The following is a 22,092-nucleotide window of genomic DNA, read 5'->3' on the forward strand; positions in this document are numbered from 1 at the left end:
AGATTTAAGGTATCATGTAACTTGTTCCACTCCTTTAAGAATGATATTGGATTTTCAGAGCATAAAAGCAAAAGAATCTTCGAAACGTGGTCATGGCGGTAACACTTGCATACTACCGTAGAATAAGACTTGCGTACCCTGGTGATTCAAAAGTGCGACCTCACAAACACGTCCTGTTCACGAGATGTACATAACAAACTAATTTGTTGCAATTTGCTTGGAGATTTCTTCATGTTTGAAGAGCTTCGAAAGTCTACCATGAAATAAAATAGATTCAAGGAGTCCGCGGGATATAAAAGTGGCTAACATGGACGGCCAAATGGGATGCTAACTTGAAACGATGCTGCGACGCATCCACAACTTTTGCGCGCCCACACGCGGAGCATATCAATAACTCAACAATAAACTGTGGGCGGAATCTGATCACGCACCTCAATCGGGCAGGACCCAATAATGCAGTGCAGTCCCCACACAACGTTTTCCAAGTAGTTCCACTTGTGTTATTATGATGCAATGTAGATACAACTGGACAAGTTAATGGTGATGGGGTTTCTGGTTGAAGAGTGTCTTGCTGCTAGATTCACATTTTTGTAAATGTTTACGATCACAGAAAGCACTGTGTGTAGTAGAGATTGCCGTGCGTCAAGGATTTTTGGGTTTCAAAAACTCCTGATGTGATGATAGTGACGAGTGGCTGTTGACAAGTTTGAATTTAGCGATGTCCAGTTGACTATCTCGAATTATGGAGACTTTGAGGAATCTTTGCACTTAGATCATCGTTATATGTGTTTTGTAAAGATTGAACTGTGCGCTGCGGATTGAAAGTGTTCCAAATGCGAGTCAATCACACGCAAGAAAATTGTTGTTTGAGCAGTAAGCGAATCAGCGGATGTAATCGTCTGTACACCACCAAGCTCAGTGTTATTCTATACATCTGATCGTTCAACTTAGACGCCTTGTATACTTCTCAAGATTCTCAATCTAGTCTCGGGTTTGCTTGCTACCAAGGCCTATGGTGGCGAAATAAACTTCAAAAGTTCAATTCCTACATTAATTTTGGGTTATCTTCATCTGCTTGTTCATTGCATTTTGATACTCAAGACGAAGAATAATTACTTGAGATTGAATGCAGTCCTACTCGCAATGAATTCCTCGGTGAGCACTTCGTTTCAGAATCTACAGGCACCTCTCCTCCTACAACCCCATGTTTTTCTTGCCTGAAATCCACAGGGGGGGGGGGTCACAAACTCGATGGCCAGCTTCGCCACGTTCTAGCGATGTTTCTCCACATACCCCCGAATTTCAAATCTGTAATCTATGGGCGTCGCTTTAGCCAAATTCAGATGTTTTCCTACAGCAGAGTCTGCGAGAGCAACTACGGAGTCAACAAAAGGTTTTGTGAATTCCGATCCCAGCCCGATTCCATCCTGATCAGCAGCATCCTCAAAATTTGCGTCTGATTACACTGAAACGTAAGAGTTAGACACGGTTCTGGGCTCCGAAACGATGAATACATAGTCTTTGCCTATAAGTTCAAGGTTCTGCCAGGGGCTTCCATCGGCAGGTTTATGAATAATTCCGAACTGCTTAATGAGGAACTTTGAAGTCCTCTTCTTCTTCTTCGTTACTCCGTTCTCCGTCGGCACAATGCCTTCAAAAATAACACCGCCTGAGGTCTCCTGGCTTTGATCCATGAGCACCAGATCGACTCGCTTCAATGTTTCTGGAATTTTAAGGAACTCGCTGCTCCACCTTAGGCACCACTCCATTCGGTTTCCGTTACGCGACACGATGAGGCCAACTGTGCCGAAAAACTGCGAAAGAGGGCCAGCGGATTTCTCTGCTGCAATCAAGTTGGGTCCCAGTTCCACTTAAAAAATAAAAATTATGATAAGATATCAAGATCATGGGTACATTTCATATTATCAATAATATTAGGAGTAGATTTGCTAATATTTCAACATATTTCAGGGGTACAAATGATATTTTCCCATATTCTAATGACCCACTAGCGTCACAATAAAAGAGAAAACCCGTTTAACTTCGGCATTTTTCTCGATACGAAACTTGCTTACAAGGGTCTAATAGACTGCCCTCCGAACACTATCACCAATGTCCAAAGTATGTTTAAGAACTTGTCGAATATCGGCATTAAAAACAGGTTGAAGACAGTTTAACGATCTTGCGTACATCCCACACCCGGCACGATGTTTTACATCAATTTTTGGTTTATGCAAACCTTGCCGAGAAGATCGAAATGTTTGCGTGAGGAGAGAACATTACTGCATTATGATCCGAATGAAAATTTGAGCAAAAAAATAAATAATTAAACCCCCGCAATAGGATCATTGTCATCATCTGTACTTGAGCATTACAAAATTTTCTAATCACATTCGAGATGCAAGTTCTGATTATGTTGCAGCTTGTTGAACTTACGAAACAGTGGCGATGGTTCCAACAATTAAGTGTATTACGAACAAAAATGTGAACAAAAATCCACATCTGTTCATCTTAGTCATCAAGCGTGTAAACACAGTACGGTTTACATGAGTGAATGACAAGAGGTGTGAACAAGGAGAGGAGTTAGGGACCACGGAAAACGAACAACGCATTGACGAAACTACTGTCAGTCGTCACAATAGGCAACATCTCCACACATAATACGTCATTAACACCTCACAAATTTAGATAGCAACACTATTATCCAACCCAAAATGCACAATTATGCAATTATTCAAAGTGGAACATGTGTAGAAGAGAAAACATGACCTCAACGATCACCAGGAAAACATTGTGCCTAACAGTCTTGTTTGCATCATCTACAGGTGTTTTTGGGTTACAGGATTTAGGGTTAGGTTAGGGTTACATGGGTGAATCCTAAACCCTAAACTTAAATTCTTCATAGAGGAGTTGCTGAGTTCCGCGCATTTCTGGTCATAGTTTGAAGCAAAGAAAAAAACATGACTCACAACCTTCTACGTGCTTAGCTCCTTTTTCTATGATAATTAAAGGGGAATATTACATAGACTCAGGTTTTTACTACATTGACCTAGTTATGATGAAGAGTATGATAATCATGATAAATAAGGGTTGGTTTTTATTGATTTTGGATCTAGTAGTGGAGAAATGAATCTAGAGGTCTTTTCTCTTTTCTTTTTTTCATGATGGGTGGGGCAATTTAATAAAAATCTAGGTCTATTTAACATTCTCCTAATTAAAATAATTAAAAGGGCACATGAAAAGGGGAATCAATGTGCAAAAGAAGGTTTGAAGATGTTTAGACAATGCAAGTTTAGGTCTTCATACTTTTAATAGTTAAACAATTAAAATTATGAAGACCTAAAAAATATAACTCTCAAATAAGAGTTTAAATCAAAGTATGAAGATATAAAAGCTTTATTTGAATGCATTGTGGTACTTAAATGTCAAAATTAAAAAAAATTAAGCAAGTTAGAGATAATTTGTGAAAATTTAAAGAAGATTTTTCACATTTTTAGTTTCTCATAAATATCACTTGGTTGAAAAAGATCCATAATCTTCATTTCTATACATTTTTATTTTTAAAATAAAACTTTTAAAAATCTTGACATGATCCTAATAGATAGGTATATACACACACATTTAGATGAATGTTAAATAGACCTATGCTTTTACTAAATTAACATACTCATCCTAACCACATTCATCATGATTACCATATTCTTTATCAAGGAAAGATTGATTTAATAAAAACTTTATAATTATTCTAAGTCTCTTAAAAATTCTTCATATGACCTTTATAAATGTTAATAATCTTTTTGAATTTTAAAATTTTGATGTTTTAAATCTAATTATTTTGGGAATTCTAATTTATTTTATTATATTATATGCAAGGTATTATCAATGTTTTTATTAATTATTTAATACATAAATATAATTTTTGTTTTACAGCACCAGATTATATTCAAAATAGAAGTATTCAAGTTCTTCATCATAATGTTAAATTGAAGAAAATATAATTAAAATCTGAGAGAACTTCAAAGTAATTTTTATTTGAAATTTATTTATTTATTTATTGATGTGGTGTTCTCATGAATGATTATTGAAAAATTCTTAAGTGGTGATTGTACTTTATTAATGATATTCTGTTGTCAAAACATAATAACACACCATGTAAATATATATATATATATATATATTAAGTGATTTCCTTATAAGTTTAAAATTAAATTGTTCTATATGAGTTACTATGAAATTGTTTACCAGACTTTTTTGTAAAATTGTATTTTTTTCATTAAACATGCCAAAATTACACGCACTTATATATGATAGTTTTTGTACAATGAGTTAGTTAAGACTTTAATTTTTTGATTACTTTACAATTCTGTTTTGTTTTACATTCTTCAATACTGAGGCTCTAAAAGTCCAAAATGTCACTTGACATTCTCCTTGTTCTCATTGGTGTCACATTATAACTAAATGTAAAAGTACAAATTATCATGTATATCTTTTCTCAATAAAATCCAATAAACAAATAAACAAATCGTAAAGAATACTTATGAAATCTACCTTTATTTATTTATTTATTTATCTATGATTCTACACCATATATTAAATGTAATCTTAGTGTTGTTTTACACAAAAACACCACTCACCATTAATACTCTCTTTCATTCTATTAACATACTTGAGGGTAAACTAAAAACTGCAAAACTAATTATCAAAGGTATCTAATGCCACATCTACACTTAAGCATACAAAAATTACATTCATTCCACCACTTCATTTCAATCTATATCCTAACATTTCATTGTAAGGTTTTCTAATCTTTTTTTGCTCCCAACTGTACCTGTTTACTTGAAGTGTTACCACCACTAGTTGCTTCTTCATAAAACAAAAACGAAAAGGAGTAGTAATAATAAAAAATAAAAATAAAAAACATGAAAAACATGTTTTTGGTTAAAAGCTTTTGGACCTAGAGTGCATAATCAATAAACATTGAACGCAATAGAAAGTGACTTAGCTATTACATATGGTTTGCTACCAACAAGCAGTGTTGGAATCACATATTGTACAACGTGTGGATACACACCATTTCTCTACCATTAATTAATCCAAATCATGCCGTGAAGGTAGAATTAGTGCCAGCATAATCTCAGCTCTACCTCTAATACAAAACGCTTTGGTGGGTGCACAGCACCAATTAGTGCACTACCCACATGCTTGTGTTTAGGGTTTAGGGTTTACGAATAAGTGAATTGAAAAACCATGAAGAATAGTGCCAAAATGTGTCTATACAGTGACTAGTCGATGTTGATCATTCTTTCCGGGCTTTGCACTTGGAGTCCAATAACGTCTGGAGCTCTTCCTCACCTCCTACGTTCTCGAGCTCCTGGATTCACAGCAGCAGTAACCCTAATGTTAGTATAGAAGAAATGATCTAAAGATGCAAACCTCTTGAGGACACCAAAAAAGAAAGAAAATAATGGTAATGTTAACAATAAGAATAATAAGATAAACTCCATCGTGAACTACACGCAGTTACAGATGGACTGCAGAAAGTGCAATCACCTGAGGGCCGAGGAAAAGTCCGAATGGTACACCCTCGAAGAGATCAGCATGGTGAAGCTGCAAAAAAAAAACACAGGCAAAACGTGGAGATGGCGCATGAAACCCTAAAGAGAAGTGGGCTGCTAACTGGTACAAAGACGTGCACGTCAAACTGATGGACAAATGGGTAAGATGGGTAGTTGAATATTTATGAGTTATCAATGAGTACCTGATGTGCAGCTGCTACTTTTTGAAGGTAAGGAACGTCTGCGACAGGGCCCACAGGAAATCTTCTGTGTACAAGTCCATCGTGGACAAACATGTATGCCATACCAAACATTGTAATCCCGAGACCCTGCACGGGACACCAAAACTTGTGTCACGTCAACTGGCTCATCGAAGCATTCTCGCAAAGTCAGATGAGGCAACAATGCACTGGAGTTGGCAAGAAGCTCTTCAAGAGCCCTGGGCACACATAAAATGGGGATCGGATCTTTATCTTTGACAACACAGTCAATCATCTCAGTAGTTCTGGGAGTTTTCAGTTACTTACTGCTCCAAAGCAGAGGCCAGGCACTAGGCCTTTATGGAAAAACCCATATGCGATTAGAGATATCGCTGGAATGGCATTGATGATCGCGAATACGTCGTTCATCTCAAAGGGTCCTTCTCGTGGTCTGTGATGCGACTGGAAACCGCCAAGACTACAAGCTCAGTGTAAATACTTGGAGAACACGTATTTGTGACAGGTTAATCTTTATCGTGTTAAATTCAAGTGCGAAGTCACGCGCTCACCTCGTGCATGTTCCAAAGCGAGTCGTGCCAGAGAGCTTTATGAGCCCACCGCGCCCAATATTCCATGCCCACCTGAAGAAGAGCAGAGATTGTTACTGTCAGTGAATGAGGGAATTATCAGACGCAAATGTTTTGGTGCACGTTATTTTACGCAGGAGTAATGAGCATAACCATATTGCTGTGAAGCTAAACGATAGTAGGAGTGGAAGTCAATACTGGCAGATGTTGACTACATTGAATTTCATACCACCATGCTCGGACTTACCGCGGCACCGATGGCTAACGAGAATGTCCCAGTCATTTCCGAGTAGGGCACTTCTCCTGAACCCTGTGGAATGTTGGATGTGAGTAAACTTTTTGACTCGTATCCCATCCCATTAAGATGCAATGACATTGCAATAGACCCAAAAGAACACAGTGACAGATGGTCAGGATCAATCTCCAAGGCTAAACGCAGTCTACAAATCCTGCGCTCTCACTTGTAATGCAAATGTCTCTGGTTGCACCAAAAATTAGACAACACTTTCGACTGCTTTCGCCACTGGCCTACCCCCCCCCCATCAAATAAAATAAAATAAAATAAAAAAATATGTATATCGTTTCGCAGGGAACTGCATGGAAAAATTGAAAGAGAGGAATTCAGACAGGTAAGAACCTGTAATTGCCAATAGAATCGATAGTATACAGCACCAGCGGATAAGGTGATGAAACCTACGCTGGAGGCAACGGCCGCCATTAAGTATACCTTTCGTTCTCCTTTCCTGTTCCTTCTCTTCTTTCCTGACAATTCGGTTTCGCTCGAAGCATCAGAGCCAACGGCAGTTACGAGCGAGGACGCAAAATCTATAGATGATACCGAATGCTCTCCAGCGGGGACATTTTCATATCCCTCTTCTGCTTCTGCAGAGAGTTGAATTGGTTCTTGCGAAGAGTTTCCTGTGGGAGATACGCGCACGGGAGCACCTGGCCTCCTCTCACACCTAAGCGATTCCTGCGTTCTGAAACTAATTTCAGCCGTAAGTGATCCAGTGTTCCTTCGACAACACTTCAAAGGATTAAATGCGAGACCATCTGGTCGATTGCGAAGATTACGTGAGTGTGCAGCACTGACGCAAGGGTGAATGCTCCTACTAACAACGGAATGCGGAGTGGCAACACACTCCGCCATCGCTCCAAAGAGGTTCAATCAAAGCTTCGCAACGCAACGAAAGGAGGGAAACGAAGTGAGCAATCCCAACGTTTAGAGCCACAGTCCCGAGCGCAAAAACTATTCCTGAGTCACAAAAGATTGGGTCCAGCTCCAAGTCCACTCAACGGAGCATTCGCCATCGACCATGACCAGACGACCACACTCGTAGAGAGCACCGTTATCCCAGGTCTCACATCAAACTACAATCGAAGCTAACGACAAGACTATCCACCTCAACAGCGACAACTCAGCAACACGGCTTCCAGCCACACAATGTGAGCTCACAGTCCACGCAGAGCGTTGCAGAAAACGTCGAGACGGCGTATGTATGTATTTTTTTAGGTCTCTCCCTCCGATCGCACAATGCTTCTTTTTTCTACTTTTTCTAGAAAACTCTTACGACATCCCCCCCTCTCCAGCGAAACGACACATTTGTGCGCTTAAGTATGCACGCCGAGACAGCTCCCGGCCCAGTGCTGCAGGAAACAATTCTCCACCAGTAGCTCTGATCGATGTCAGTAACACCACCAAGCTCAGAAATCTCTTCGGAGCCTCTATCAATGCGCCGTTTCCACTTTAGGTCGAGAGAGTTGCAGTTAAGCGAGAAAGCCATTATCGCAAGTAGAGCGACGAAATCTCAGTTTTTCCATGGCAGTGCCGTGAAAAAGGAGCTGCGAGCTTCACCGAGCGTTGACAGTTTCTCGGATCAGGAGGACGAATCGGCCAAATATAGACGGAGCTCGACGAAAATGATGATGTGGCACTAATAAAGGGTCGCGTTGTCAAATCCCTCTCGTCCCCACGAGTTTTTTTAAGGGACCTTTGGGGCGGCTGAGGCTTCATCCCTGGTTACGGATGTGACGTGTCGCCACGCTGGCGACTCGCTTCTGTGGAGCTCTGTGACGTCGTTTCGTTTATGGATGAATGTCCGCGTTCGTCATATTTATTTATCAAGGGGATTATTAAATTGACCCATGTATTTACTAAATTTACTTACTTATCCTAACCATCATTCCAAAAAAAAAGTCTCTGTTGTTGTACTCGCATTTAAATGGTAATTTTATTAGATTTTGGTTTAAAATCTATAATTTTTTCTAAGTTTGTTGATACCTATAAACAAATATTTTAAAACTTGTGTATTAGTCATTTTTGAGTAGTTTAAGTTGGAGTTATCATGGTTCTAATTTTGTTTAGATTTTTTATTTTATTTTAGAGTGCTTTGAGGTCAAGTTTGTGATTTAATAATTAGAAGATAAATATTTCATTTGCAATCCTATATGATAAAAGATGAAAAGCTTTTCAATATTCTTTAGATATTTAGATTTAAGGTGGAAGTAGCTCTTTTCAACATTCTTATTTAACATGATTATTTTAACTATTAATTATTTCAAATAATACAACAACATCAAAAATTGATGATGGAAAATTTTCTTTCAACAAAAACATACAATTACATCACATTTTTAGGAAAAAAAAAAAAAAAAAAAAAAAAAAAAAAAAACTTTCATTTTCTAATTGTCAGTTTTTAGAAATCTTATACTCATTTGGATCAAAATATTTGCATGATTGTAGAAGAAATTAGTTATTTGAAGCTTTTTCTAAGTTTTTTTAGATGTAACTAATAATTAGAAGATTTAAAAGCATTATTTGCTATACTTTTGTTTCAATCTGCACCAAATCATCTTTCATAATCATAGAATAAATTTATAATCAATATATTTTTTATAATTAAGATCTTTGAAGTTAATCTTAAGTTTTTATAATGAAGCTTATAAATAATATTATTGAAATAAGTCTATTAATTAGAAACTATTAGAGAAAAAATACTATTCTATATGTATATATATATAGTGATTTACTTTTTGTTCTTTATTTCATAAATTAAAACAATAAAAATTTGTAATAAAACTTACATTTTGAATGTTAATTAGTTTATTAAGATTGAATATATATATATATATATATATATAGACTTCAATGCCTATCTATAACTAATTTTATGTGGCTCTATCTTACTGTATATTTTAAATTTATATTAAACTTATTCATCTTAGATAAAATTTAAAATATATCAATAAAAATAATAAATCTAATACTCTAATATAATAATAAGTTCAAAAAAATAACTTAAAATAACATAAAAAATAAAATCATCATACATATATTTAAATCCTAAGTATGTACATATATATATATATATATGTGTGTGTGTGTGTGTGTGTGTATGGATTATATAAAAATATATAATTCATATATTTTTATATTAATATTGATAGCGCTTTTCATGGCACAAGTTTCCACAAGTACCACATGCGGGCAAAGCGAAGCAGCAGCGAAGAAGGGGCCGCGGCGTTAGACGTGAGCAATCAATCAACGCCATCTTCCGTGGACTTTGCGTTCCCTCCTCCTCCGCAATGTCAACAACAACAGCGAGACGGGGCCGCAGTCGGTAAGAGTGCGGTAGTCAGAAGGTGTGATGGATGGAGGGATTCCCGGCCCAGATGTTAAATCGGGCCCTGGTCGCATCCTCAAATGGCACTGCACCCATCGTCTACTTGGCCACTAGCAAGGGAATGGGTCTCTCAGTCAGTCGGCATGTTCAGTGGTGTCTCTTTGTGTCGTTTTCAAGCTCTGGAAAATACCGCTTGAGTGAGGTTTAAGCCGCACTAGGGAGGGGGAGGAGTTTGAGGGAGGCACGGCGCACACACGAGGGTTGAGTGATTGCTGAAAGCGAGTTAGTGAAGACATTAATCTGTGAAGAGGAGGGTTATCTGTCTGTCTATCTATCTATCTATCTATCTATCTACGGGTGTGAGAGTGAGATTGGTTTGGGAGTAGTTTTGAGAGGGATCGAGGCTCCATGCCGACGAAGAAAGCGCTCTTGGTTGGAATCAACTACGAAGGTCAACCGCACCATGCTCTTCGGGGTTGCTGGAAGGATGTGGAGCGCATGGGGGAGTGTTTGGTGAGTCGGTATGGCTTCCCGAAGGAGAGCATTTGCACGCTCGTGGACCGGCCGGGGACCAGTCCCGATTTGATGCCGACGGGAGAAATCATCCGACGGAAGCTGGAAGAACTAACGCGGGATTTGAAGTGGGGCGATTGTATTGTCTTCCATTTCAGTGGGCATGGTTTGCAAGTAAGTAGAACCCTTCGTCTCTTCGTGAATGTGCTCGGCTTTTTGGTTGATTGAGTTGAGCATTGTGAGGACTTGGTGCGCGTAATGGGGGCTATGGTTGGAATTGACATTCGCAATTCCAACTCTGCGCAGATGCCTCCGGAAGGAGAGCCGGATGAAACGGGCATGAAGGAGGCCGTAGTGCCTGTGGATGCGAATATGATAACAGGTTGGTGATCTTCTCTCGGTGACATTTCTGTAGGCAATGTTTCAAGTGGCTGAGCGGGTCGAGCCTGCTGAATTCATCTGACTCGCCCGAATTGCGTGCTAAACACAGATGATGACTTCCGCATTCTCGTGGACAAAATCCCGGATGGAGTGTTCTTCACCTTCATTGCAGACTGTTGCCACAGTGGAGGCCTAATAGCTCATTGTGAACAGCAAGTCGGCTCTGTTCATACTAAACCTGTTTCGATCTTGAGCACACTCGGACCGCAGCAAAAAGAAGAAGAAGAAGCTCCTAACTCAATAGAGATCGTCATTGATGAGGAGATGATGATGCAAATTCTGGCAACTATGCTAGGATCCACTCCCTCTGCAGATCAGAGTGTGTCTCTTTTGGAAATACTCGCTGTAATGCAAACAAATCAATCTGTTCCGCAGGAAGTGAGTTTGTTGGATCTTGTGGCACTATATATATCTTCACAGCAAGGACAAAATATGGATATGTCGGATGTGCTGGAAAGTATGGTGGGAGCAGAAGAAATGAATGCTACTGATAACCAAAGGGGACTCTTTGTCGCCACTCGCTCTCTGCATCAAGACAAGCAACTTAAGAAGGACAGAATACAGAGTATCTTAGCAAAAACCAAAGCATACAACATAGAGCGTTTGCTAAGGGTCAATGGTGGACACAGATCCATGTCAATGGAATTCAGGGGTCCGAGTGCGGGCTTCGCAGGACAATACGAGCACCAAAACTACAACCGCTCTCCCTACGACAACAGCCAACCGGCTGCACCAAGCCAGTAAGAGTTCTCAACCTTCATCTTGCAGAGGTGCCAGGGTATCCAAAAATTGAATGGAAAAGCTGACTATTTCTTTGCAATGTTCGTCTAGAATATCTAATTATACTCTGTTTTGAGGTTGTCATCGTTTCTTCTGGGCAGTAATTACGGCTATCCACCTCCACCAGGAGCACACCATTATCCCAACTCTGACGCACCATGGCAGCGTCCTTCGTTGCACCACACGGTCAGTGCTCCTGCAGCTTACAACTACCTTCACACAGACACTTCTTACACTAGCTCAGATAACCCATTCGGGCCCCACCCATCAATGCAGAGGTGGGGAAGTGATCTCGGTGGAACTTATGGCGCAGGCCATGACAGACACATCGGCCAAAACATCCATGGAGATATGGCAATTTATCCTCCTCCCTGGGCAAAGCATGCTCCAGAAGACAGATATGCAGCTCCGAATTTTGGGAACAGTCACGAAGGTTTTAGGGGTAGTTACAACGGCAACCTAGAAACTGTGCAACCAGGAGCATGGCCTTATGGCGGCGCTAATTTAGGTCAATCAAGTGGACGATACGATGCTAACCTTGCAACAAGTAAATATACATCGAAGAGATCGATGCCTGTTCATGCAGTTACTCAGATGCTGAGTGCACGCGCAGGGCACACAGTAGAACCTGGCAATATCTGTGCAAATTTATACGATTTGTTCGGTGACAAGTCAAGCGTCACCTGCAAGGAGATTGTGCATACTGTCTTCAACGGGCTTAGGAGCAAGGTATTGTGGGCTGTCACCTCTCTGTCTTGCGCAATTAGGTTGAGTTTGTCTTGGTTATACTTCAGGACCGTTCCTACACACCGCACCAGCAAACCTTGGGTTGAATTCATCCACATCCCCAATGTACAGAAAACTGACAAGACATAACGCTGATCTTGATTGTTGTTACCGCGACAGGGAGGATCAAAACGCGAAATTCTGAAACGCATCAGCTCCAAGAGCATCGACTTTCTCAGCGCAAAACTGCACAGCTCCAGCCTCAGAGACAGCAACTACCAACAACAAACTGCGACAAGAGACCTGACAGATGCAACTCCCGAGAACCTAAGCCACATCCCGAAACGCCCCGATCGGTGCATACTGATCACCGCGTGCCAATCTGACGAGACCGCATCCGAGCACAGAAACGAGATCCACGGTGCTTTCACCAAGACCTTGCTCGACATTGTGGACGAACACAAAGGTCCGCTGGACAACCACCGCTTGGTCTACGAGTGCCGCCAACGCCTGGCGAGGAAGCCGTACGGGCAGCACCCGTGCCTTTATTCCACCCCGGCGCAGGCTCACCACGTCTTCATCTGCTACTGACTCCCCATCCCCGACTTCGAACTTTCCCCCTTGCAACAACGCATGTCGACTCGGCCAGTCTGCGGCGTCGGTGGCGGTACCAACACCCACACCGACAACTCCTGTGTCCACTAAACATCAGCATGTGGATTCTATCACGCGAATTTGGACATGTGGATGTGTCACCTGGATTTGGTCACCTGGATTTGGTCACGTCGGTATGTCACCTGGATTTTGTCATCTCGGTTATTCTTTATTACTGTGCCAAGCGCAATACGAGACCATATTTTGGGGAAATTTAATGACCATTTTTTTCGACAAAGGTGTAGTTTGCAATTAATTAAGAAGACAGGTATGTTTTCTGTACTATTATATTTCTATAAACAGTTATTTTATGCATGTTTTCTGTACTATTATGTTAATTTTTCTTCCTAAATAATCATATAATTAGAAACCATAGTGCTTTACAACATCAATGTTGGCTTGCAATTGAGTCTATTTTTGCATCCTTGCACTTTGTTCACAGTTCCAAATATCCATTGCTATCTTTGTTACAACTTCCACCACAATCATGAAACATAAGATTACAACAATTGTAATTCCTTGTTAAATTTTAGAATTGATTTGTTGTTATTTAGTGCATAAGATACAATTGTAATCTCTTGCTAAATTCTAGAATTAATTTGTTGTTATTTGGCGCACAAGCAAGTGCAAGCAAACCAAGTTTATAATCTTCAATCTGAAGCATCAGATGGTAGAAAAACATGTTTTCTTCTTCTTTTTTACAACATGTTGTTTTGTTTTAAAAAAAGTCTTGACTCCTTCAAATTGGTTCGGGTACTATCTCTTGAAAAGATGGAAACTATGAGTTCTAAAGAATTTTGTAAATGATAAGTGAGTTGATTAATTTATGCATTCGGATTCAGATCAAACTTGTGCAGAATACAATTACATATTTTCCCAGTAAAAATGATGCATCATGTGAACTATTTTCGTGAATCCTTGAAAAAATGACTAAACAATTACATCAAAATTACATAAAAGTTAAATCAATTTGTAAATTTTTAGTCATAAAATACGAGTTCAAAATCTGCACATTTCAAGACATTGCACTATTGTTTATTTGTAATCCATTCATCAACTTGAATAATCAACATCCAAGCATAGTACATATATTTATTTTTATTTTTATTTATTTAAACTTACAATGCTTCCATAACCAACATCTTGGGTAAGGACCAAGGTTTCCAATAGGCAAGGCATTGGACATTGTTAGGAATGGCCCTATGCAACTGCAAATACAATAACCTTATTCTTTTCATTTTTTTAATATTTTCTTCTTTGTCTCCTTCTACGGTTGTTTTTAGTGTTTTAGGGTAAATTAAATTAGAGGCTAGCTGTGTTAAATTCCAATAGAAAGTGGTGGATTTGGCATAAATTCATATTAATATATGATGATGATAATAATGATAATAATAATTTTAACAAATAAGAAGAATGAAAAAGATGGGAAATGAATATGCATGAATGATTGGGTCACCAAACTTAAAATCATAAGTATTATTTAATACCCTCTTTAATGGAAACAAACCAACCCACACCTTATTAATAAACAAGTGGAAATAGAGAAAGAAAATGGACAGACGAAACATGGATTAAAATTGATAATTGTTTGAAAATGTTTATATGGAGGGGTATCTAATGCCTTTTAAAGTCTTATAATGATACAAGGTATTCATCTGACCTAATTGCATTATTGTATCTTCATGCCTTTTTTTTTTTATCAAGAATTAATTTAATTGCCATCTATGGAGAGTAAAAATCAAGTGGAAATAAATGTTTATTTTCTCATTTTTTATATTGAGATTTTTTGAAACCATTTTATGATTTTTGAAAATTCCTTTTTGATGGCTTCTTATAAACTTTAACAATTATAAAACAGTGATGTTTCTTTAAGAATCAAGGAACGGTTGCTTCATAAACTCAAAATAATATATTTTTCAAAATTTTCAATAAAAACATAAAATTTAATATCCATTGACATTTGTTTTTTGAGATTTGTTTTTTGTAATTTTGTTTCCTTCTGCAACCTCCTCTTCTCAAAGCAGAAAGTTTGATACATTTTGTCAAGCTATGCATTGCAACTATAAGTGAATTTGATCAAACATTCATTAAACATCTCTATTGTGTGCATGTTTCTTTGTCAGTGTGTAATTTTGTGTATAATAACTCAATAATTTTTTGTATTAAAGAATCTAAATATAATTTCATAGGCATCTTTAAAATAAATAGATTTTATCTCACTATATGTGTATGTATATATATATATATATATATACACTTATATAACCCAACTTGCAAATATTTATTTTAATTTAACTTGTAGACTAGAATCTTTATTATTCTTTTAAATTATTTCTAATTAAACAATAGCATTAAACAAATTTGAGATTTAATCTATTTTATTCTAACAAAAGTGTCCAACATATAGACAACAAAAAACTTAAATTAGTACTTGAGAAATCAATAGATAAAGTGTTACCTATGATTTTTATAAACATATCTTTTTAAAATTGAAAATAAAAAAATCAGGATTTATAAATTTATTAATTAGAACACACACAAACACACCCCCCCCACACACACATACACACACACACACACACATATATATATATATATATATAATTTAGTTTTTAGATGTGATTATGTTTTTATAATACTGTTTATTAATTATAGTAATATTGATATAATAAAATTAATAATCATAATGTAAATAATAACTCATACTTATACCACTAATTATAAACTTGAGAGAATGAGTTTCTGAAAACATTTACTATTTAAAATATATAATGTAAAGTTTATAATTTATTTAGCATACAATGCCCAAGTTAAAACATCAAAAATATAATCCTAATTAAACTATTTATTATAATTACAAATGTTAAACACACAAACAACAAGCCAGAGTAAACTAATAATTTGATGAATATGTTGTAGATATCAATGAAAATAAGTATTTACTTAAATAAAGATGAAAGTGCATCTACTCTATAAAAAAAAACTTCTAAATGCATGGATGTATGTTTCTTAGAAATAAAAATAAATTCTGAATACATATATTTAAATTCAATTCACATGTAAATGTTGTGATTTAAGTCCACAGAAGAATAATTTAAAACCAATTTTTTATGATAATTGTATTTAGTATATATATACATATATATATATATATATATATGAAAATTTTATTATTTCAACTATTTTGATTATTTAAATAAAAAAACTAAACAAACAGAAGAAAAAATATAATAGGGTAATAATATTATAAACCATGCTAATTTGTTTTTTTTAAATGTTGGATTTATATATATCTTCCAATATGCCATGTGATCATTTTAAATTTTTGTAGAAATCTTTTATATACAGAAGACTACTAAGGAAGCATTCTATATTTTGATCATGTTTTGCTAGCTTTGTAGTTTTTAGATTAAAATTACATAAAATTTCTTTTAGTTAATATAAATAAAAGCGAAGTCAAGGTCTTCTTGAATTTTATTAGTACTCATAATAGTACGATCTCAATTTTGGATTATCTATTATCTTTTAATTTATTTTTTTAAATAATAATATATTTGTGAATATGTTTTAGAAAATTTGGTGAAAAAAGACTCAAAAATAAAATATGGAATTAAGATAAATTTAATATAATTTTTGAGATTATAAAGGGAAGGAATAGGAGTAAATAATTAAAATCATAAAAAGGACCAATGATAACATTTGTATTCATGTGTATATATATATATATATATATATATTTAACAATTGGAATTATGGAAGTTTGAAATAAATTCAAACATATATTGAAAAAATGGAAGAAAATGGTGAAGGACTTTGTGTTGCTAGATATGAACTGTTCCATTCAATTTTATTACACTTTGAACTTCATTTGAAAATACACACATTAATGTAACTTCGTAATTATGACACAGTAATGATTTCTATGAATTATTTTTTCATACGTCAACCCAGAACATAATAATATCAATAATAAAAAAATAAGAGTATTACTATTAAGTTAAAAAATTAGACTACATTTCAAAAAATGAAATTACAATGTAGAATTTGTATGATGATGTATATAATAATATGTATATTAGTTTTCGACTAATATATCAAAACAGAACAAAATAATCACATTCAAAAAAGAAATCGGTTCTAATGACCAAAAGATGAATATATGTTATGTTATGTTTAAAACTTAGAATGTTTCCCGGAGTTTTTAAATATACTTATACATAAAATTACGATATCTGTAAAAAAAATAAATAAAATGATGCATGAAATTAAATTGGTTCAAAAGTACTTTGCAAAAGATATTTACTTTGAGTCAAACGTGGTTACAATTTGAGAAAAATTAAATATCATTTTTGATAATATCAGGTTCAAAATAACAGCACACACACAAAATAAAAATAGATTAAAGTAACATATATATATATATATATATATAAGCATATTTAAAGCTTTTCATAAATGGCATATTTTGGTTCACCATAAAGCAAGACCCATTTTGTCAACAGAAAGTCCCCCCTTCTAGAAATAAGGATTTAAAGTTCCAGAAAAAAGGAAAAGAAAAAAGAAAAAGAATTCTCCACTGCCCACATTCAAGGAAGTGCGACATCCTCGATTCCGTGGGCAAACCCCAACGCCAGCTAGACACGCTTCGTGGCGTTCTAATTGACCTACGTGGACCCCGTTGTAAAATCCTACGTGTACCTACCTCGCCAACTTTGACCGGCTCTTTGGGAACGTCGTGCACACGCTCCCAATCAGTGACATGTGTTGTTCGAGGTTCTGTGCTCTTCATTGGGAACGGGGATCCAGCGTTCCATTGATTCCTCGGTTCCTCCTCTTCACGGCCCGCTTCTGCCACCTGGAGAATTACTGCATTGTGACTGGTCCATGTCAGCAAAGCGGAGGTGCAAGTGTGAATGGAGACACAAGGATCACCACATCAGCACAGTCCATGTGGAAGGGCTCGGATAGGAGGTGACAATGACTGGGCGACCGACGTGGCCCTTCTCGATCACTCGTGGATGACACCTTGCCCCTTCCAGTGAATTTTTCATTGATTCATATGTTACATGTACATCCATTTCGTTTCATCCGTTGGGGTGGAGGGGTTCCAGTGATGGATTTTGCAATATTGATATCAGTTGTTTTGAAACATTTGTTTGTATACCAGAATCAGGAGATAATTTCTCAAAAGTGGTGGAATTGACCCACACTTGCTGTATTTTTTTTTTTTTTTCCTGGAAATTTAAAAAATTATTTTTGAATTAAATTCTATTCAACAAATAATATATATATATATATATATATATATATATGTGTGTGTGTGTCTTTTTAAAGTAATTATAGGCACTTTTCTCTCTATATTTTGAATGTATAAAAACGATTAACAACCCATATTCTGAAATCCAGCTGTAGTTCGTTCTTACTCATATCAAAATTTATAATTTTCTTTGATTACTTTCTGTCTATTTTTGTATTGAGTATTTTCTTTATTATAACTCTATGTGGTTATCAAAGAATACCAAATTTATTGAGCGACATATGAAATGTGTTTTGAAATTTTCATGAGTAACTATAATATATTTGATATATAAATATATATATATATATATATATATATAAACCCAAGTACAATACAATAAAACCTTTATGTTTTATTTGTTTTTTGAACTAATTTAACTATTTATTTTAAACTAACCAGTATTAAACTAAGTAGTGTGATAAACCGAAGATTAATTGCTAAGCCTTAAAACAGCTAAGAGATTTTTAAAAAGAGTACAAGGATTAGGAAAAATGAAGTATTTATTTAAACTAAAATTTCTAATAATAATAAATTTATATATTATATAATATTTATTTTTAAAATTTGTAATTTTAGAAATATAGTCCAATTATATTAGAATTATAGAAATAAAAAATTATGCAAGAATTTAGAATAATAATTTTATACATTGTTTTTTAATAATAAATGCATAAAAATATTATTTAGTATTTGGTTTGTTATAAATTATTGAAAAATATAATCTTTCTAGATGCATAAGATTCAATTTTTTTACATAAGTAATAAAAATATAGATTCTTTAAAGTTTCTAAAAGAGCTTGTATATTAATAAAAAGCAAGAGAATTACAAACTAATATATGCTTATAGAAGATATTATTACAACTAAAGATGTATTTTTTGAATAAATAAATTCCTTAGATATGACTTACTTATGTCATGCACAAATAGATTGAGTAAGTAAATAAGGACGTTTTGAATCACGAAGGTATCAACTTCTAAAGGAAGTACATTATTTTAAAGTAAGATTTTGTGAACATTTTGTAGAGGAAAGTCAATACAAAGTAAACTTTGATAGTACATTGTATAATATTGAAAGTATGCTAAACTACATACATTGTGATATGTAGGAACTTGGACGTGTATAATAAATAAAAAATTCAAGTATTTATTAGCTTGAACTAATAAAATAAAAACTTCATCAAAAACATAGAAAATAAATAAATAAACAAATAAAATGAATAGTTGTTAGACTTAAAAAATGAAAAGAATGATACCAAACAATCAATCAATTCATCAATTTATAACTTTATTTATTATGAAAAGAAATCATATTATTATTATTATTATTATTATTATTTTAATTCTTAAAAAATGATTGATTATTTTTCTATAGACAAATAAATTATTTATCACTTTGGATTTTTTTAGCACTTATCAAAAAAATATGAGGTTTGTATTGATATAAGTTAGAAGTATAGTAATATGAAATACTTATAAATTCACTACCAAACCATCAAAGATTCAAGAGAACTAAGTATTTGAAATGAGCCTTAGGTTTTTGTTCTTATTGCACAAGTTTGTAGTCTATTGACATGGACTTTTTAGTGTAAACACACTAATAACTAGCTTAGACTCCAAGGTCCAATTGACATGTGGACACTTGTCTTGTTAGGGTGCATGACAATCTTAGAAGGTGGCAATAACTATATGTTGACTATTGGCTAATATGGCAACTATGAATTGTCAACTAATAACACAATTTTAACCGTCTACATAGATAATCACATAATATCTGATAACAATTACACATGTATATATACATTCTTTTAACAACACTTTCTAAAATATAGAATAGAAAAAAAAATTAATTTAATGTACTTAGATAACAAATCAAATCATATTATGCAATTCTAAACTATTGCATAAAATTTAGACTAAATTATTAATATTAGTAATCTTTTAGTAAATCTTTATACATCTATTGTTATTATAATATAAAATAATATAACTGAAAATTAAATTTTAAAAAAATTTTAAATAGATAACTTGCTTCAATAATAAATTAAATTAGATCTTATAATAAAATAAAGAAACCACTAGATAGATATCTTCCCTGCACTATGAGGATGCCTTTATTTATTTACCTTTATTTATTTATTTTTAATGTTTAAACTATGTAGACATCCATTGTGCTACACATCAATATAACAATCAGTGTTTGAAGTCTTGTATGATTATTTTTACTTGAATTTCAGTATAAATAAAATGAAGCCTATTTTAAGTAAACAAAACCTTTATTTGTTTTTATGGAACTTGTGTTTCAGTATATATTTATTAATGCCAACAAAGTTGATTTTCTTTTTATACTGAAATTCAAGTTATAAATATAGTACAAGAGTCTTCAAACATAGTTTTGAATGATGTTTGTTTATTTTATTTGTTCATTAAATTGATGTAAAGGCACAAAGGTTATCCATACAACAAAAGAGATGTGTTTACAGAGAAGGGTGATGCAAGCACAATGTTTACCTAGAAGTGTTTGGATGGGCTTGCATTCACTAATCTTGCTTTGTCTCATAATTAATTTGTAAATTTCAAAATTCTATATGTATTTAAATTTATTTTTTTAACACTTCAAATAAATTGAACAAATAAATTTCTAATAGGTTAGAATAAATAATATTTAAGCTAGATGTTTTAATATTTATAAAGATATTTTAGTAGAAATTTAATGATTTACTATTCAAGTTGTATTACTTAAATTGATATTTTATATAAATATAAATGTATACATAAATAAATTAATAAATTAATATACTAGCATTGGAGCTTCTTTTTTATTTTTTTAAAATTAGTATACTAAAATAAATTATTAATTTAAAATTATGATTCAAATCATTTTTCTCAACTTGGAGTTCATAGATACCTTCCTCCCATTTAAAGTCAACTTTAATATGGTGACAAATGCCACACATGAAGTGAACTCAATAATTTCAAAAGTAGAAAGAATCTTAGTCCTTTTTAAGTCAACCCAATCATAATTCTATTATAAAATTATAGTTGATTTATTCTAAAATAAAAATCACGATGACAGCTTCAGAAATACATATTCCCGAATATTGCTTTAGTCTAGTGGGCCGTCCACACGTCATCGAAGACGACGACGACAAAGACCACAGCGAAGACGACGTACATGCATGCATGCGAGAAAAAAGCTTAAACAGATTGACGACGAACGACGACAACGAACGAGGAAGAAGGCGGTGAGAGCAGGAGGCGAGAGCAGCGGAACCAGGTTATGAGCTGTTGCGAAGGCGCTTTCACCGCAAGGAAAGAGTAGAATCAACGCTAAGCATGAATAATTTGTTGTTGTAGGAAAAAATCGCAAGTAGAATGCGCAACCTACAGTCTGGAATGTGCATTATTTCACCGCCTGCATTCCCCAATTCACTCTGGGCCCCAGCTTCTCACCCTGGCCCTTCTCGTAACGGTGGTGCAGCTGCTGCTGCTTGCGAGGTGTGCAGCTGAATGTGAGCCGAGTCCACACTCTGTTTAAGCTTTTTTCTCGCATGCATGCATGTATACTTGCTTGCTTGTTTGCGTTGCGTTGCGTTGCGTTGCTTTGTGCTCCTCTGTTGCACTCATGTCGCGGATTCTCCTCCCGAGAACTGGCGGCTCTGGGCCCATCGGGATTGAATAGACTCGTTCCTCGGCCTATTTGGCTTCTTTTGCCC

At 35.0% G+C, this 22,092-nt stretch overlaps 2 protein-coding genes across 2 annotated transcripts; one reads left to right on the forward strand and one right to left on the reverse strand.

Annotated features, from left to right (window-relative positions):
• Positions 1 to 4,973: 4,973 nt before the first annotated feature.
• Positions 4,974 to 8,136, reverse strand: LOC112273933 (beta-carotene hydroxylase 2, chloroplastic). Its single transcript, XM_024502998.3, has 7 exons — positions 6,980 to 8,136; positions 6,590 to 6,652; positions 6,325 to 6,396; positions 6,083 to 6,217; positions 5,759 to 5,884; positions 5,551 to 5,607; positions 4,974 to 5,371 (listed from the first exon to the last, which is right to left on the reverse strand). Exons 1-7 carry the CDS (start codon positions 7,490 to 7,492, stop codon positions 5,297 to 5,299), a joined length of 1,041 nt encoding a protein of 346 aa, XP_024358766.1. The 5' UTR covers positions 7,493 to 8,136; the 3' UTR covers positions 4,974 to 5,296.
• Positions 8,137 to 9,961: 1,825 nt separating this feature from the next.
• LOC112274548 (uncharacterized) lies at positions 9,962 to 13,471 on the forward strand. The gene is made up of 5 exons (XM_024504205.3): positions 9,962 to 10,652; positions 10,785 to 10,860; positions 10,969 to 11,659; positions 11,801 to 12,428; positions 12,606 to 13,471. Exons 1-5 carry the CDS (start codon positions 10,374 to 10,376, stop codon positions 13,014 to 13,016), a joined length of 2,085 nt encoding a protein of 694 aa, XP_024359973.1. The 5' UTR covers positions 9,962 to 10,373; the 3' UTR covers positions 13,017 to 13,471.
• Positions 13,472 to 22,092: the final 8,621 nt, after the last annotated feature.

The sequence above is a fragment of the Physcomitrium patens genome, chromosome 21 (assembly GCF_059467195.1).
Source record: "Physcomitrium patens ecotype Gransden chromosome 21, ASM5946719v1, whole genome shotgun sequence".
NCBI classification, from domain to species: Eukaryota; Viridiplantae; Streptophyta; class Bryopsida; order Funariales; family Funariaceae; genus Physcomitrium; species Physcomitrium patens.

Excerpts from the sequence above, each read along its gene's own strand:
- LOC112273933 (XM_024502998.3), bottom strand. The coding sequence starts at position 7,492 with ATGGCGGAGTGTGTTGCCACTCCGCATTCCGTTGTTAGTAGGAGCATT. Across the intron at positions 6,218-6,324 it reads CGCTTTGGAACATGCACGAG|TCGCATCACAGACCACGAGA; the intron begins GTGAGCGCGTGA and ends GGCGGTTTCCAG. Across the intron at positions 5,608-5,758 it reads AAGTAGCAGCTGCACATCAG|CTTCACCATGCTGATCTCTT; the intron begins GTACTCATTGAT and ends TTTTTTTTGCAG.
- LOC112274548 (XM_024504205.3), top strand. The coding sequence starts at position 10,374 with ATGCCGACGAAGAAAGCGCTCTTGGTTGGAATCAACTACGAAGGTCAA. Across the intron at positions 10,861-10,968 it reads GGATGCGAATATGATAACAG|ATGATGACTTCCGCATTCTC; the intron begins GTTGGTGATCTT and ends TGCTAAACACAG. Across the intron at positions 12,429-12,605 it reads TCAACGGGCTTAGGAGCAAG|GGAGGATCAAAACGCGAAAT; the intron begins GTATTGTGGGCT and ends TTACCGCGACAG.